This window comes from Tricharina praecox, assembly GCF_024521635.1.
Source record: "Tricharina praecox strain CBS 144465 chromosome Unknown BZA05scaffold_3, whole genome shotgun sequence".
Taxonomy (NCBI): Eukaryota; Fungi; Ascomycota; class Pezizomycetes; order Pezizales; family Pyronemataceae; genus Tricharina; species Tricharina praecox.
The window spans coordinates 574,925-590,109 of NW_026250405.1; the positions used below are offsets into that span (position 1 = coordinate 574,925).

At 54.5% G+C, this 15,185-nt stretch overlaps 2 protein-coding genes across 2 annotated transcripts; one reads left to right on the forward strand and one right to left on the reverse strand.

The window, feature by feature from the left end:
• Positions 1 to 4,519: 4,519 nt before the first annotated feature.
• On the reverse strand, positions 4,520 to 5,528 carry BZA05DRAFT_471078 (uncharacterized protein). Its single transcript, XM_051487941.1, has 2 exons — positions 5,109 to 5,528; positions 4,520 to 5,039 (listed from the first exon to the last, which is right to left on the reverse strand). The coding sequence occupies exons 1-2, from the start codon at positions 5,376 to 5,378 to the stop codon at positions 4,752 to 4,754; spliced, it is 558 nt and encodes a 185-aa protein (XP_051342909.1). The 5' UTR covers positions 5,379 to 5,528; the 3' UTR covers positions 4,520 to 4,751.
• A 7,887-nt stretch (positions 5,529 to 13,415) lies between these two features.
• BZA05DRAFT_368201 (mitochondrial carrier domain-containing protein) lies at positions 13,416 to 14,936 on the forward strand. Its single transcript, XM_051481580.1, has 2 exons — positions 13,416 to 13,755; positions 13,812 to 14,936. The coding sequence occupies exons 1-2, from the start codon at positions 13,661 to 13,663 to the stop codon at positions 14,794 to 14,796; spliced, it is 1,080 nt and encodes a 359-aa protein (XP_051342910.1). The 5' UTR covers positions 13,416 to 13,660; the 3' UTR covers positions 14,797 to 14,936.
• Positions 14,937 to 15,185: the final 249 nt, after the last annotated feature.

Sequence of the window (15,185 nt, forward strand, 5' to 3'; positions counted from 1 at the left end):
CTGCTGTACCGTCTCGACATACATACATGCTTCTTACATACAGAGTGCGCTTCAGAGTGCGCTTCGGAGCGCTCTGGTCTTCCGCGCCGCATGGAAAGTGCACTGGTGACTGCACTGGAAGATTACACTTAGCGACTGCACTCTGCATCTGACGATGAATCGACGACTCGGACGACGACGGCGATGATTGCTCGGACGATGGTTTCTGCGAATCCGACGACGACGACTACATGTGAATCCGACTCTTCCGACTCCCCGCGGTACATGCCGTACATATATAACATGCAACTCTCCGCACATAGGTAACCAGAGTAGTGCAAAAACCACGACAGAGCCCGCGACTCTCGTGAGAGCGAAGGAACAATCGACGGAATAGTCGATAAAGTGTTGTTCTCACCTCCCCTAGTTCCTCCCCTACGCTCATCCTTCTTCACCGCCTCATCCTCTCCTTCCCTCCCTCCCTCCCTTCCCTTCCTTCCCTTCCTTCCCTTCCTTCCTCCCTTCCTTTGTGAGGCACAGTCTGGAGAGGGTGGGTGAGGGTAGGTGAGCATGCACATCCTCGTACTTGCCTACCTCTTAGCTATGCTGTTCTGTTCTGTTTTGTTTGGTTGGCCCGGTGTGCTTGGGTGTGATGGGTGAGTTTGCAAACGTTCGATTCCCCGATCCCGGGCAGTCCGGCTTACATGGAGTGTACCTATAAGAGTATCTATTGTGCATGAGTGAGTGAGTGAGTGGGTGAGTGAGTGGCAGCTGGCAGTTGGCAGCTGGGAAATGGGGGGGGGGGGGGGGGGGGGACGAGGACTTCTGGAGCCTTCTGAGGATGAGTGTGAGTGGGGATGAGGGTGAGCGTGAGGATGTGGACGAGGATGAGGGTGTTGGAACTTGGAACTTGGGGGCGAAGATGCGTCCGAGCAGGTCTGTCCAGGTCTGTAAACGTGGAGCGCTCAGCGCTGACCGGCGGTGGACGGTGCGAGACGGCTCGTATGTAGAGTAGAGTCGTAGCCATCCATCCATCCCCATCCCGGGTCCTCATTGAGTGAGACAGTGTTCGATCCAACGAGACATTTCGATTCTGGGAATGGAATGCGGCAAACCAAACTATCGAGCGGGTGTGATTGTGGGGAGTTTTGGTGCACCTACCTGTGCTGCGCACCTCTTGGTTGGGGGCGAGGGGGAGTGGGGGAGGGGGGAGGGGGACAGCCTGCCAACCATACATAGACGCGGATCAGTCTAGGACTCTAACCAGGCGGCAGCAGCGTGAGCGCATGAAATGAATGTACTATAGAAACAGGTTTTGCCCTGCCTGCGCTGCCTGCCCTGCGCCGCGGTGCATCGATCGCCACTCTAGGACTCTGCGACTCTGCGACTCTGCGACTCTGGGGGGCGGTGGGCGGCGGTGGGCCTTGGTTTAGCCGCGGCTAGTTACTCTATGTAGGTGTGGGGAAATTGCGATACCATGTAGTTATCTGCAGCAAAGAGGCGAAGACTCGCCTCGCGGACGTCGACGGCGACGGCGACGTGCTCGGATGTCATGCGCCAGTAGCTCAAACAGCTCCAGGCTGCCGGGCTTCCGCCATCGGGAATGACGAGCGGATCGTAGTTACGCTGCTACCTGTTATACGCGCAGACGTGGGCAGGATGGTTACCGGTATCTATTCCAAAGAAGTTTGACGAGCACACACACACATAGAGTACACACACGAACACGCTCTACACACACGCTCTACCTACGGTGCGCACTCAGGAGTACCTATCTGCCTAACCACTTACTCGACTCCTCCAACACTTCCATCCATCAACCCGAGCTCACATCACATCACATTCCCCCTCCTCCTCCTCCTCCTCCTTCCGTCCCGCCCCCCGCCGTCGAAAAAGCAAAGCAAATAAAATAAAATAAAATCATTTCCCCCACCGAACTCCACAGTTCGCGCGCGCCGTGTAACTGGTGGGATCTGGTCTGGTCAGGTCAAGACGCAGCAACAGTGCAGGTATCGGCAAGTGAACCGGCAGGCAGGCGGTGGCGGAAGAATCTGGCGGGAATTTGGCGCCGAGCGTTCCCTCGTCGTTGCCCGGTCACTCATTCAGTCGCTGAGCTGCGGAAAACTCAAATCTTCAAGAGCTGCGTGAAGCTTGCGAAAGGGCACATATCAGCACTTCAGCACTTCAGAAGACAGGTGATGCGCGGAAGAAGGCGGACGGGGAAACGGCTGGCTGGAAACTCTTATCGTATGTTCGTATGTATGATACGCCAACAACAACAGCACCACCATCACCACCACCACCACCACCACCACCACCACCACCACCACCACCACAGCACCGTGACCCCGTCCCCGCCAATAGCTAAGCGGAAGCTGCGTCTAGCTGCAGAAGGGCTGTCGAGCAACTAGCCGAAGCAGGACGACCGGCGAGGCATTCGGATGACGACGGTGTCATTGACTCATTGGTTCCGTGTCCGTCGAGTGTCGATTTCTATTCCGGTCTCGAGCATCTCGCCAGACCAGGCGGCCGCCAGCACGAGGCAGCAGAAACCGTCGCGAAGGGCAAGTGGGCCGAAGTGCTATACTATACACTATACCGTGGAGCGTGCAGTTTCACGAAGTGTCGTTCTGTCGGTGAAGCGCAGTGCTGTCGTCATGTGCATACCGGTCGTACATACACACATACATGTCAGACAGGGCCTACTGAAGTCGTGGGGCGCCCTGTCTGTCTGTCTGTCTGGGCACCACCGGTGCATATACTGATCACCGTTAATTCCTTCTTCCTGCAGCTCCGACTCGAACCGGAGCTCCGTTGCGCAGCAGTGTCCAATCCAATGTCCATGGGCGCAGGGCCTCCCTCCCTCCCCCAGCATCAAGGATCGCACCTACCTACATACATACCGGCGAGGGCGGATGTGACCGGCCATTCCACGGCCAACCACATGAACGTCCGTCACGATACGATCTATGTCTGTATGTATGTATGTATGTATCATGTATATAGCCTGCCATATGCTTACATATGTTATGTATGGTTCCCTAGAATTTCTGTAAGGCAACCTGAAACGGGAGGGCCTTGGCGGAAGTGTTGTTTTTATCGACGATCGCTGCGGCGTCACCTGGGTTCTGGACTCTTGGTCTGTGGGCGCAAATAGGTCGCAGCCGCGTGATGCAGGTTGCCGTGAACTGGCACTGGTGGACGGACTGTGTACTGTGTACTGTGTACTGTGTACTGTGTGGCGAGCCACGTTCTGGGTACATACTTAGGTGGGGTGGTTTACATTGCCACGGCCCCACGCTGAAGTGACATACGTGGGGTGCCGAGGGGTAGGAGAGATCGTCCCAAATATCCGGATCATCATCTACAGACGTCGGTTCATCGATGTGGCCTCTTCCTGTTGGTACGGGGAAAGGGGAGACGACGCGGTGGATACCCCCAATGTCTAGCATTCTCGGTAGACGTGCATCCGGGTGAGCTGCGCGCGAGAGGCCAGGTGAAGTCACATCTGCGCGCGATGGTGGCGAACCCGGCAAAGCGTACGGGTTGAGCGAGTGACACCCCGTGAAGTCGAGGCGATACTTGGAGCTCCTTTGCGGCGCTCGCGTTTAGTGTAGTCTAGTGCTGGAGGGTCTGAACCAATCTGCTGGCCCCTTCGACGGAATCCTGGTGCTGTGCCTTGATGTTTCTGTGCCGTGATGTTGCTGTGTCGTGATGTTGCAGTGCCCTGATGTTGCTGTGCCATGATGTTGCAGTGCCTTGATGTTGCCGGTACTGCAGACCCCCACACTCGGTGTTTGTTGTCCGTCCGTCTTTTGCTTTTGCTTTTGCGGCGAGAGTGCGAGGGAGGGGAGAGCTAACGTCCGGCCTTCGACCATTGGCCAACCCGTGCCCGTGCCCGTGCCCGTGCTGGTGTGCCACTCTGCACATTCCACCGGGAGCCGGTCACAAATTTCCCTCGCAACTTCAAAGTCACCACGAAAAGTCATCGGTTTTTTTGTTTTTTGTTTAATCATCATAGCATTCGACCTTATCAGATCATGGCTGTACACACGTCCAGTTCCACCCCAGTGTACGGTATGGTTCAGCCAGTGAAGGCAGAGCGTCACCGAAGTCGGTACATACATAGCTCTCCGGAATTCTTCTGAGAAGTACCTATGCGACTGGGTTTCCTTAGTCATAGCGATACTGTGGCTCCTCCCCTCAAGGAGTAAAACTGCTCTTGGAGTTCGAGCCTTGCCTCGGCATAGCAGCATCACTGGATAGTACTCAAGCTTATACCTAAGTACTCTAATTCGGTTGCCATTGGTACGACCCATCAGCGCGAGTACAGCCATGATCTGATAAGGTCGAATGCTATGATGATGAAACCAAAAACAAACATCGATCAGCGCGGAATACACCCACAGTTATGGCCTTGAACGGCCCCGAACGGCCGAATACAGACGATTGAAACACAAAAAAGAAACCCGAACCAGTGCGGCCAAACGAGTATATTCAACGTACCTAGGAAAAGACCATAGTTTATAACCGCAAAATCCCCAAAAATCATTCTACATAGGAAACCTTTTTACAACAGCCAAAAACTCCGCTGCCGAAGAAAAGAAAACAACGACGAAAAAAGCAAAAAAAAACAAGAGCAAAAATAAGAACAAGAACAAAAACAAAAACAAGAGCAGAGGTCACAGCCCATCACCCAGCCCCTCATCCCTCACCCCCGATGATTCGGACAAAACATTTCCACCACAGCTTCAGCCCAAGCCCATATCCGTTCACATCTTGAGCCCCTCCAACGCCTCCCCGACCACCAGCATCATCATCTCTTTCACCTCTCCCACCTCTTCCACCTCCTCCTCTGCCGCAGTCTGCTCCAGCACCGCCGCGGGCATCTCCCTCAGCAGACACCTGAGCAGCCCACCACCGCGCTCCTTCGCCATCTTCCGCGGAAAGTACCTCTCAGTGGCTCTCGTATACTCAATGAGCTCCTCTTTACTCCTAAACACGTGGATATCCGCCCCAGCCATTAGGTCCACCAGGTTTACGTGCGTGCGCTTGATGAACTGGTGCACCCACCAGACCGCGTTAGCCCACACAAACTCAGACACACCTTCTCACGCGAACGCACGTACCTTCTTACACTGCGTCACCGTCTCAGGCAGGGTCCGAGCGCCGAGCGCCGCACACAGCCGCTGCCACACCTCGACGGGCGGACTCGCGTCGTTGCCGAAGCGCTCCGCGAACGTGGCCAGCAATGCCTCGTTGAATGCGGCGGTCGCTCGGCGGTGGTTCCGCGAGCCGACGGCCCAGCCGCGCTGCTGGATTAGGCGCTGGAAGTGCGTGTGTGGGTGAATGGTGCGGTCCAGAAGCGGGAAGCCAAGGCCGGCGAAGAAGGTGTCCATATTGGCGTGGGCTATTTGTATATGGAGATTTGGGGGCGGTGAAGACGATGACTAACGAGGACGAGGCTGGCTGATGAATGAAGATGCAGATTCAGTTGTGTGTATATACGGTTGGTTGGTTGTCTGGAGCCTTGTGTAAATTGTAACCACTGATGACTGGGCAGGCAGAAGTCTTTAAGCACACACTGGACAGTGGCGGTTGTATGTATATATGTAGGCAGAAGTACTTATTCCCATTCTACCACTACCACTGCAGACTCACCGCACCCGACCTCTGGAACGAAGGCTTAGTTAGGAGAGGTCGTACAGGCGCACCACCAACACCAAGCACAATCCTCACAATCCTCACAGTGGTGTCCGATAGTGTTGGGATCTTCAGAGTGTTCGCAAGTCGACACCAGCGTAGTAAGCACTCAGATAACGGAGCCCGATTCAAGTATTGGTCCGTATGATACAGTAGATATGACGGGGGGCTCGGGGAATTCTCGGGGCTTGAGGAATCCGGATTACATCTAATCCTTTGCGCACGGAATGGATATTGGATATTGGGGGGGGAGGGGGGGGGGGGGGGGGGGGTGGCTTCTGCTTACCTAGCACCAAGGTACTCTATCGACGCAGTGCGCACCGGCGGGAAGTGGGGGATCCATAATCCATAATCCATCCATAATCCTGCTGCTGCTGCTGCTACTCGGAGTCGGCGCATTCCCCGCGCGATGACATAGCAACATGTTCTATGGGTCTATGGACCAGCGGTATGTACTATGTATCATGTACCAAAACCAAGTATGTATAGTATGTGCTGCCCGCAACTGGGTACGCAAACTAGTTAACTCCTACACGCACAACCACGACGTCGGGACCAGGACCACGAGCACGGGGCGAGGCGATGTTCCGCCCGGTGAGTGGTGATTCACTTGCACACGCACACACATCCAATCCTTCACCTAGGAGTGCCTAGTACTAAGTAGTACCTACCTCTCCCGTCGCCGGTTCGCTACCAAGCCACCACCACCACCACCACCAACACCACCAAGCGAGTATCATACAAACCTACATTAAAAACCTAAGCGCTGCCACTGTGCCACACAGCATGCCATAACTGTACCCCCCTCTCGTCCCCGTTAGTAGAGCAGTCCGTCTCAACTGAGACTAGACTCTCAAGGCTCCCCGCCCTTCAACCAACCGCCCACCAACCGCCCACCAACCGCAAGTGCAGGTGGAGGTGTAAGTGAGCGTAGCTGCGTCCGTAGGTAGCACGGGACCCGGCAAGCAGCACTGCAGCAGCAGCGGGCCGAGCCGAACTGCCAGCTACATACATACATACATACATAGCTGCAAGGGGCGGGGACGCGATAACTGGCCAGCAGGAATCAGGATAGTAGGCATCATACAAGGGATGATGGGAATGTTCACATGGCCGAACAGGCGGTGGGGCTTGGTTTTTTTTCCGTCCACTGGATATGACGGCGTGGTGGTGTGGGTATGTGCGCGGTATGAGGAGCAACATGGAGCAAAGGGCTTAGTGAGGGGTGTTCACGGTGGTGTTGTTGCTATTCTCACTGTGTTCGAGCGGCTACATGGAAAAAGTACCTGCACCGCCACATATGAGCTATCACTCGACAAGGCGCAGGCGCTAGCAGGTGCTACTATATACCCGGTACGGCCACATTCCACAAACTCTACCGGAAAGTGATTTCACCATCTCGACGATCCCCTAATGTTGCGATCGCGCAATTGGCAGTGGCAAGAATGGAGAATGGAGAGGCTTCGTTCCAACTTCCCCATGACTTCACAGCATGAATCTCTGGTTGTTTCCATCTCTCTTGACGCCATTCCATCATCCTCTGCTGTGGTGGTGAGTATCAGTGATGGTTACACCAGTTCAAATCCGCAGGGTACTAGCCGCATACCCCCAGTTGCGGACGGCGCTCAACCCCACGCCCCACGCAATGGCTGAATGGCCTGCATAATCGTAAATAACTGTATAAAAAAAACCCACCCCCCCCGCGCACCACCCCGGCCATCTGCCTGCGCAGTAGAGTAGAGTAGTTATAGTAACGTCAGGCCCAGCACCTTGTTTTGCATCCTGTAGCGAAACTCTAAAATAGAGACCTGATGGCAGCTGCATCGATAGTTAAGATGGTACGAGTTGGCACGTGAATGATGATTAATAACCCTTCGACACTCTCGCTCGCTCGGCTGTCCGTGACCCCATGAGGTTTGCGCTCCGTGTGTGCGCGCGCTCGAGTATGGGAGGCCTACATACTGGTATATATTGCGTGAGTGCGTGAGTGCGGTGACTAAGAGCTGGGGCCGGAAGTCGTTTATCCGGGTGACTAGTCGGAGGATCCATAAATGGAATGCGGTTGGGCACTGGGGATCTCGAACTGTCACTCCGGTTCGCACAAAGTGACTGGTGCTGCATAAGTGAGTAAGTACTTGGTAAGCAGGTAAGTACCTACCTAGCTGGTATGTTGATCGGACGTGTGTGCGCGCAGTGCTGACTGTGGACTGGACTGTGGACTGTCACCGCACCGTGGTTAGTAACTGCTTACCTACTATCAGCAGTAAAGTCGCAGGGCCTGAAGTCACAGCTGAGGCCTTTCACGAGATTCTGACGAGAACTATAAAAGGCCCGGAAAAGGCCCGGACGGCGACGTCATAGTGAAAGTGCGTAGGTTCAGCGGTGAGACTCTCATATCTATCTATTCGCTGACCGCAACACCCCTCCCAGGCTTCCACTCGAGTGCACGCACTGCGGCCTGCACATCAACTGGGGGAGCTTACAAAGGGCTAACGGTTATTGTATGTACCAGCAGCACGATATAACCACCGCCCCCTCCCCCCCACTCCGACAGGCAGTAACCGGACTGTTGCCCGTCGGTTTCGGTGCTCTGTTCCTCCGTACGCCAGGCATGCGAGCGGCGATCCGAGTAATAGTGGCACGGTACCTACTCACTCATGCGAGCGGTGTTTCGAGTAATAGTGGCACCGTAATACTCACTCGCACAGCCTAACCTGAAGTTATAGCGGCTGGTGACTGTGAGTGTACAGTAGACTCGGTGAGTTCATCTGGCAGGTTGTTTTGCCACTCGAGATGTTCGTAGGGATTTCGTTGCCCTCGTTGAAGGTGTAAAGAGTCTAGTAACGGCAGCCTGACCGGGGAGGATAAGGACCCAGGGCGGCCTTTAAACCGGATCGAAAGATCACCTCGTAGTCGGTCGGACCACAGGAGAGTTGTGTTGTCTGCCCTTGTCTTAGTAACACCCCGTGTGAACGGGATCTCACTCGCTGTCCGTGTCCAACGTTGATTGCGTCTTGGGTCGAACTAGGCACCTAAAAATCGTGCGGACTCCCGGCCAGCGAGGGTCTCGTTACCGTTTCAAGAAAGCCAGCAGGGTGGGACTGCCGACATTGGTGAAAGTCTGGGTCGCTGCTGGGCCGAACGCGGCGTACAGTTCGTGGATTCCGTTTCGGGAGCGGTGCTCGGTCACAGCTGGGTCCACGATAACGGCCGTGAAGGCGACGCCTGGTCGGCGGCGGTTCCTTCTGTCAGAGTTGGGCGTTCGGAATGGGTCGATGACGGTTGCAGCAATGCTGGTAGACGGCAACAATGTACCAGCACGCATCGTCATCGGTATGCTATACCATGACCTATGGGAGAGACTCGAGATTCTGTATATATATAGGACCTCCGGTCCAGAGATGAACAGTACGAGCACTGAGATCCGCTTTCTATCCAACACCTTCGATACTTGTCAGTACGGAGCAGTATCGCTACGTTTCGCAAACAGGTACCATACCGAATCAACGTACTCTCCAGAGGGATCAGGTGGCTGCTGATCATTCTTCCGCCTAGTCGACGGCGGTTCCTTGCCGGTGTTGAAGACGCCTGTAGGAAGTAAAATCCGCTCTAGGATGACGACAACACCCAATAGTGCGCCATGTGGGTGGTCAAGCCGAATCAGGACGCGCGCTGGCTGTCTTCGCCGATATTCCAGATGAAGCCTGGGGGTTGATGTCGGATCCACAAAGCTTCCTGAAGGTTGCCCGTGCGCCGTAAATCCGTAGATAGCGCTGATTGAAGAAGCAGCTTCGGGGGGCGTCAGAACGATTGAGTCAACGAACGGCGGCATTCTCGTCTCGTTCCCAGAAACGGATATCCGATTGCGATCCGACATGTCCATAGTCGATGCCGAGAAACGGTCCGGGCAGGATTCAGTACTCGAACGTCAGTGTGCGGCCACCGATCCCTATCCAAACTGTGCACTGGGTGTGGAAGCAGAGCCTGTCTTTCGAAGAAATCTATGCCGTATTGTTAGTCCTTTCCTTGCACGCTTCAACTCTGTGGTTTAATATAGGTACCTCGACTTCTCTACCGCCTAATGTGGCTTACAACACTTCCCCTCTTTCTACGGACGGTCTTGAGTCTTGACCGCCGTAGGAAGCAGGTTAAACAGTGAAACCAGTGGAACAAATAGAATCAGTGGAAGCTGTGAAAACTGTTCTGTTTTTCCGCGACTGAACACCGCCGAAGGACCTTATGGCGGGCCAATCAAGGCCCAGAGGCACTGGGAAGAGATTCTCCGACTAGCAACGGGTGGCGGAAGCCGTGCCTGCCTCGCAAAGACCTTTATGTCACCATTATGTTAATCATTCCCTCCCTCTCTAACTATTGTCATTGGGGGTTTTAGATCATCATACCTAGTGTGCTTGCTCTCAGAGTTCTTTTGTTTTCTCCTTGCTAGTGACCGAGAGGACGGCCAAAGATCGCACCACAGGCAGAAAAAAATAGGCAGGATAGCTCTTTGGCGAGGGAGAAAAGTTGCGGGCATGCGGGAAAGCACATCCATATACCGCATCCTCCAGGTGTGTGCACCAGCAGCAATTGACTTCCTTCCGTCATAATTGAACAAGATCGGGATAGGTAAGTCTCGTGGGCAAATACATATCATAGAGACAATGCCAGGAGAAAAGGGTGGCAACAGAATACTAGATGGAGGAGTGGAATTATGAATGAGCGTTCCTGAGCAGCGCGTGTAACCAAAGGCGTACTTTATGGCCGCGTACTTGTCACGATCGAAGAATGGATCCCATTCCTCCAACCATTATTCCACCGGATTGAAATCGCATCCGTGAATTCCTAAGCATAAGTGAGGCCTAGGTCATTCCGCTGTCCCTAGGTCTGGAGAGAGAAGGTCGATCCAGCCGTCAGAACCCCCAGGCGAGGGGTCGAGAGATTGACACCATTCTTCAGCTGCATAAGCCAAGGGGCTGTGGTGCACATTCAACATATCGTTGAGTGCTATGCTGTGAAGGTGTATAACTAAGAATTCAAGAAGTAGCCACTGCATTGAAATTGGCGAATATGCGAAGGATATGAGATGTATGTACGCAATAATGGATCATCATCGTCATTTCATTACTCCGACAACACACTCCGACACTTATGTATGTAGCCCTACCGCCTTCCGAAGGTCCGAATGAAAACACGATTAAACAAAAAGCCTCACAGCGGGACCGATTTGCCGATATCCGTATCCGTGAGGAGATCAAGTGCTATGTAGCTTGGTCGCTGCATTGGTTGGATTCCTCGTCCCGGCGGGCCTTCCTTCATGTTGGGTCGCCGGTATGGAGCCCATTCCTGTTTCCGGGATTTTCTGTTGGCCTGCCCCGCCCGCCAGTTCAGAAAGCTCGCTGGCTTCTCCTCCTCCGGAATCCTGATTTGGCAGTACCGCTGCCTTTTCCACCTCGTTGAACATTCTCTTTGAATCTCTAGCACAAACTGTGCCGCTGGAACCTCATTCCATCCCCGTCTGCTTGTTCCTTTACCCACCGAAAGACTTTGCTGCAGTGTCTCCACCTGCGTACTGACGCAGTTCGTGGACAACACATTCCTTAACTCGACTCCAACCCTTCATATCTTCAACCAAACAATCCCACGCTTCCATAGTACCTATGCGCCCCTTCCTACTTATCTCCCTTGCGTGCGGGGCCGCCGTAGCGATTGATATCGACTTCCAATCCGCATTCGGAAGGGTGATTGACGGCATCGCCTCCGCGATTGCTGCCGGAGGAGCCTACTACCAGAGCACCCTTCAGCCTGCATTGGAAGATGTCACTTCCGCTGGGAAAGCATACATCGATATCGCTGTTCGGCCCGCGGTGGAAACCGTCTACTTTGCAAACCAAGCGCACACCATGACGCAGAACAAGCAGATACAGGAGCACGACGACTAGGATCTCTAATCTCTCGTTACCAGGGCAGTCGGATTTCTCCCGTCGGTGCTCGACCATGCAGTTAGGAATCCTTGGGTGCTACTCCCTCTGGCGGTTTCCGCGTTGAACGCTTTGCTTATGTTGCTCGGCTTCGGCGAGGCCGGCATCGTTGCTGGTTTGCACGCGTATCCCGAATCCTTTAGCCCCGTCACTGACGCAGGTATCCAGGCTCCGCCGCGGCAATGCTCCAGGCTCGCATCGGTAATGTCTCGGAAAGGGCGCTGTTTGCTTTCCTGCGGAGCTATGGCGCACGCGGGTTCGCGGGTTCGCGAAGCAGGCGGTTGCGGCAGGAGGCACAGCACTGGTGCTCTCCGTGATGCTTGCTGGGCTTGGGAAGGCATTGCAGGAGCGCGGGGTTACTTTGGAAGTGGTTTCGGTGCTTCTCTCTGAGACGTGTTTGCAACTTTGCAGCTATTTAGGATCGGTGTAGGGCGGAGATATCGTGTTCTTTTGCTGTCTTCCTGTTATTGTTATCGGTCAATGCGTTGTGAGAAGAAGCCATAGCAGGAGTTCAAGAGGTTACCGACAGTGCGGAGAGAAGATGTGGGGGCCCTGGGGGGAGCTACTCCGACCACAACCGCGTCGCACCTATCACGTGTCCGCTATCTAGCCCCAATCCGATGTTGAGCTCCTGTTATTCCCAGCTGCAAAATCCTCGGGGCAACTCTGACTTTCAGCGTTCACGAATCGCGATACCTTATCGGCCTGATAGCCACTGCAGCGGCGGGTTTTCTCGGCTTCTTCATTGCTGGGCAGGAGACGCTTCTAGCTGTAGGCACGCGCCAGCTCCTGGGCTGAGCTCGCAACGCGGCCTTGGGTGGCATGCATGCCATGCACCGAAGGCGGAGGTGGGGTAAAGCCTCTGAGTCTGTGCACTCTTTCCGACCGCGGACTGAGTACCCCGACCGACGAATTCGACGACGATGAGCATGAAGCGATAGAGATCAATCGAGCCTCGGTCCCTGGCCGGAGAACTGCACCACCACGGGTGCTACGTCCAAACCTCTGAAGAAGTCTCGCCATCGCTTCCCCGCACATCATCATCGATTTTATCACTCTAGGAGAGCCTGTTTAGCAGGCGATACGGCGACGGCGGGGAGGAGAGTGAACTCCAGGGGGAGAGCTCAGGGCTTGGCCCAGGACAACGTCGACCATGACAAGCGGCATTTTGCCAGTCCCGCCTTCGATCCAAATATCTTCGCTGCTATTCATCGGGCCCCGGCCTTGACAGCTACGCAAACCCCGAGACGACGATTCCTTTCGAGCACCATGCCGTGTGCGCTAGACTGGTTATGTTGAGGGTAGTACAGAGTGGAGGTATCTTTTGGAGAAGAGGAGGGCTACGAAACGCCGCTACAGCGCAAAACCGACAACCCGAGCCTCTTCGGAGGCCCACTTTCAAAATATTGCGAGACGAAGGGATTTGGCTTGTCATTTCTGTATGGATTTGGTGGTGGAATTTCTTTGTCAAAATGTTGTATTGTAGATATCTCTATCGGCCATAACCTTCAGGTTCCATGCTGTATGAACAATCAATCAATCAATCAATCTGAGTCTGTGCGTGTGGCGCGGCATTCAAGCCACTGATAATCACTGCTGGCATCATGCGTGCAGCGTGCCAGTGCCATGGCCTTTCAGATGGCAGTGGGTGAAAGCCTGTGTATCCCTCATTACCGTGTGGAGCCTCGGCACAGTCGGCTCCCATCCACCACCGAAGAAAGCACCCAAAAATGATAGTGATGCAATACCACCCCCCCCCCCTCCCCCAGGAACCGTGATGAGTATCGGCATAATCATATCTATAAAAAAAAAACAGAAAGAGAGCGCGAAGTTCTTCCTTGTTTCCGGACTGCGTGGCGTCTATACTTTCTGTCAGTACCCACCCATAGCCATCGATCTACGCACCTGCCATCACTTACTCTCACCTCTACCTCTTCTATAACTCCGGTTCATATCACCCTCTCCTCCACTCCTCCTCATCCTTCTTCGACGGACAGCGAAAAATGTCATCACACGCTGCTCTTCCCCCGTGGGGATATGCCGTCGCCGGCGCGACTGGCGCAGTGCTGGCGAACGCCGCTGTCTACCCGCTGGACATGTGAGCTATTCTTCTCCCCACTCCATTCCCGCAACAGACACAGCTAATATTCACAGTGTGAAAACCAAGCTCCAAGTCCAAGTCAAGAAACGCAAGTCCCCGAGCGCGGCCACCAACGGCGTCGCCAAAGATGCAGAAGCAGGTGCAAACGCGGACACGGACGCCACGGTGGACAAGACCGATGCCGCCGCCGTCATCGTCGAAGAACAACACGAGCATTACGACTCGACGCTCGACGCGATCCTCAAGATCGTCGCGAAAGCGGGTATTCCCGGGCTATACTCGGGTATGGCGGGCTCGCTCCTGGGTGTGGCCTCCACAAACTTTGCCTACTTCTACTGGTACACGTTTGTGCGGAATTGGTACATCAAGCGCACCAACGCGACGTCGAATCTCGGCACCGCTACGGAGCTCCTGCTCGGCGCTGTGGCGGGCGCGCTCGCACAGCTGTTCACCATCCCCGTTGCTGTGGTCACCACCAGGCAGCAGACCCGTCCGATCAATGCGCCGTACGTCGGCCTGATGGATACGGCCCGAGAGGTGATCGCCGAGGATGGAATGTCGGGCCTCTGGCGAGGACTGAAGGCGTCCCTGGTGCTCGTTGTGAACCCCGCCATCACCTACGGCTCCTACCAGCGCTTCAAGGAGGTCCTCTACCCCAACAAGGCCCGGTTGTCGCCTTTCGAATCGTTCCTGCTGGGCGCTATGTCGAAGGCTGTCGCAACTTGCGCTACGCAGCCACTCATCGTCGCCAAGGTGGGACTGCAGTCTCGGCCACCACCGGAGAGGAAGGGAAAGCCCTTCAAGGGGTTCATTGAGGTGATGAAGTTCATCATCGAGCACGAGGGCGCGCTGGGTCTCTTCAAGGGTATCGGCCCGCAACTTATGAAGGGACTTATGGTGCAAGGCCTCCTCATGATGACGAAGGAGAGGATGGAGCTGAGCTTTTTGTTGATGTACCGGGGACTGCTGAAAATGCGGGAGAAGCAGATTGCCGAGAAGGCGGCGCTCTTGGTTAAGAGCACTGTCGACAGTGTATGATGGACCGACTAATGGGTACAGAGACGGCATTCCACCTTTGCTTGCGTTTTTATCCTATTCCCTCCTTCTTATCTAAGCTGTAGACTATGCATATACCTTTTCGTTCTGTTTTTTTTTCTTCACGTTTCTGTTTTCTTGGGGGGGGGGGGGGGGGTTGTTTTTGATAGTCTCGGAGAATCTACATTTCAATACTCTATTTATATAGACTGGTCGATCTTGTAGAATTTGACAGTTTGGACAGGATAAGGGATACAGATCTGCGTAGAGAATGTTTCGTCGTGTGTCGCGGTCACAAAAGCACTGCTATCACTCGTAAACAACCATTACACGTGCTCGGAGAGCCATTCTTACTTCTACGCATGCAGCGCGTAATAGATTGGCTGCTCCGG

Excerpts from the sequence above, each read along its gene's own strand:
- BZA05DRAFT_471078 (XM_051487941.1), bottom strand. The coding sequence starts at position 5,378 with ATGGACACCTTCTTCGCCGGCCTTGGCTTCCCGCTTCTGGACCGCACC. Across the intron at positions 5,040-5,108 it reads CGGTGACGCAGTGTAAGAAG|TTCATCAAGCGCACGCACGT; the intron begins GTACGTGCGTTC and ends TGGGTGCACCAG.
- BZA05DRAFT_368201 (XM_051481580.1), top strand. The coding sequence starts at position 13,661 with ATGTCATCACACGCTGCTCTTCCCCCGTGGGGATATGCCGTCGCCGGC. Across the intron at positions 13,756-13,811 it reads GCTGTCTACCCGCTGGACAT|TGTGAAAACCAAGCTCCAAG; the intron begins GTGAGCTATTCT and ends TAATATTCACAG.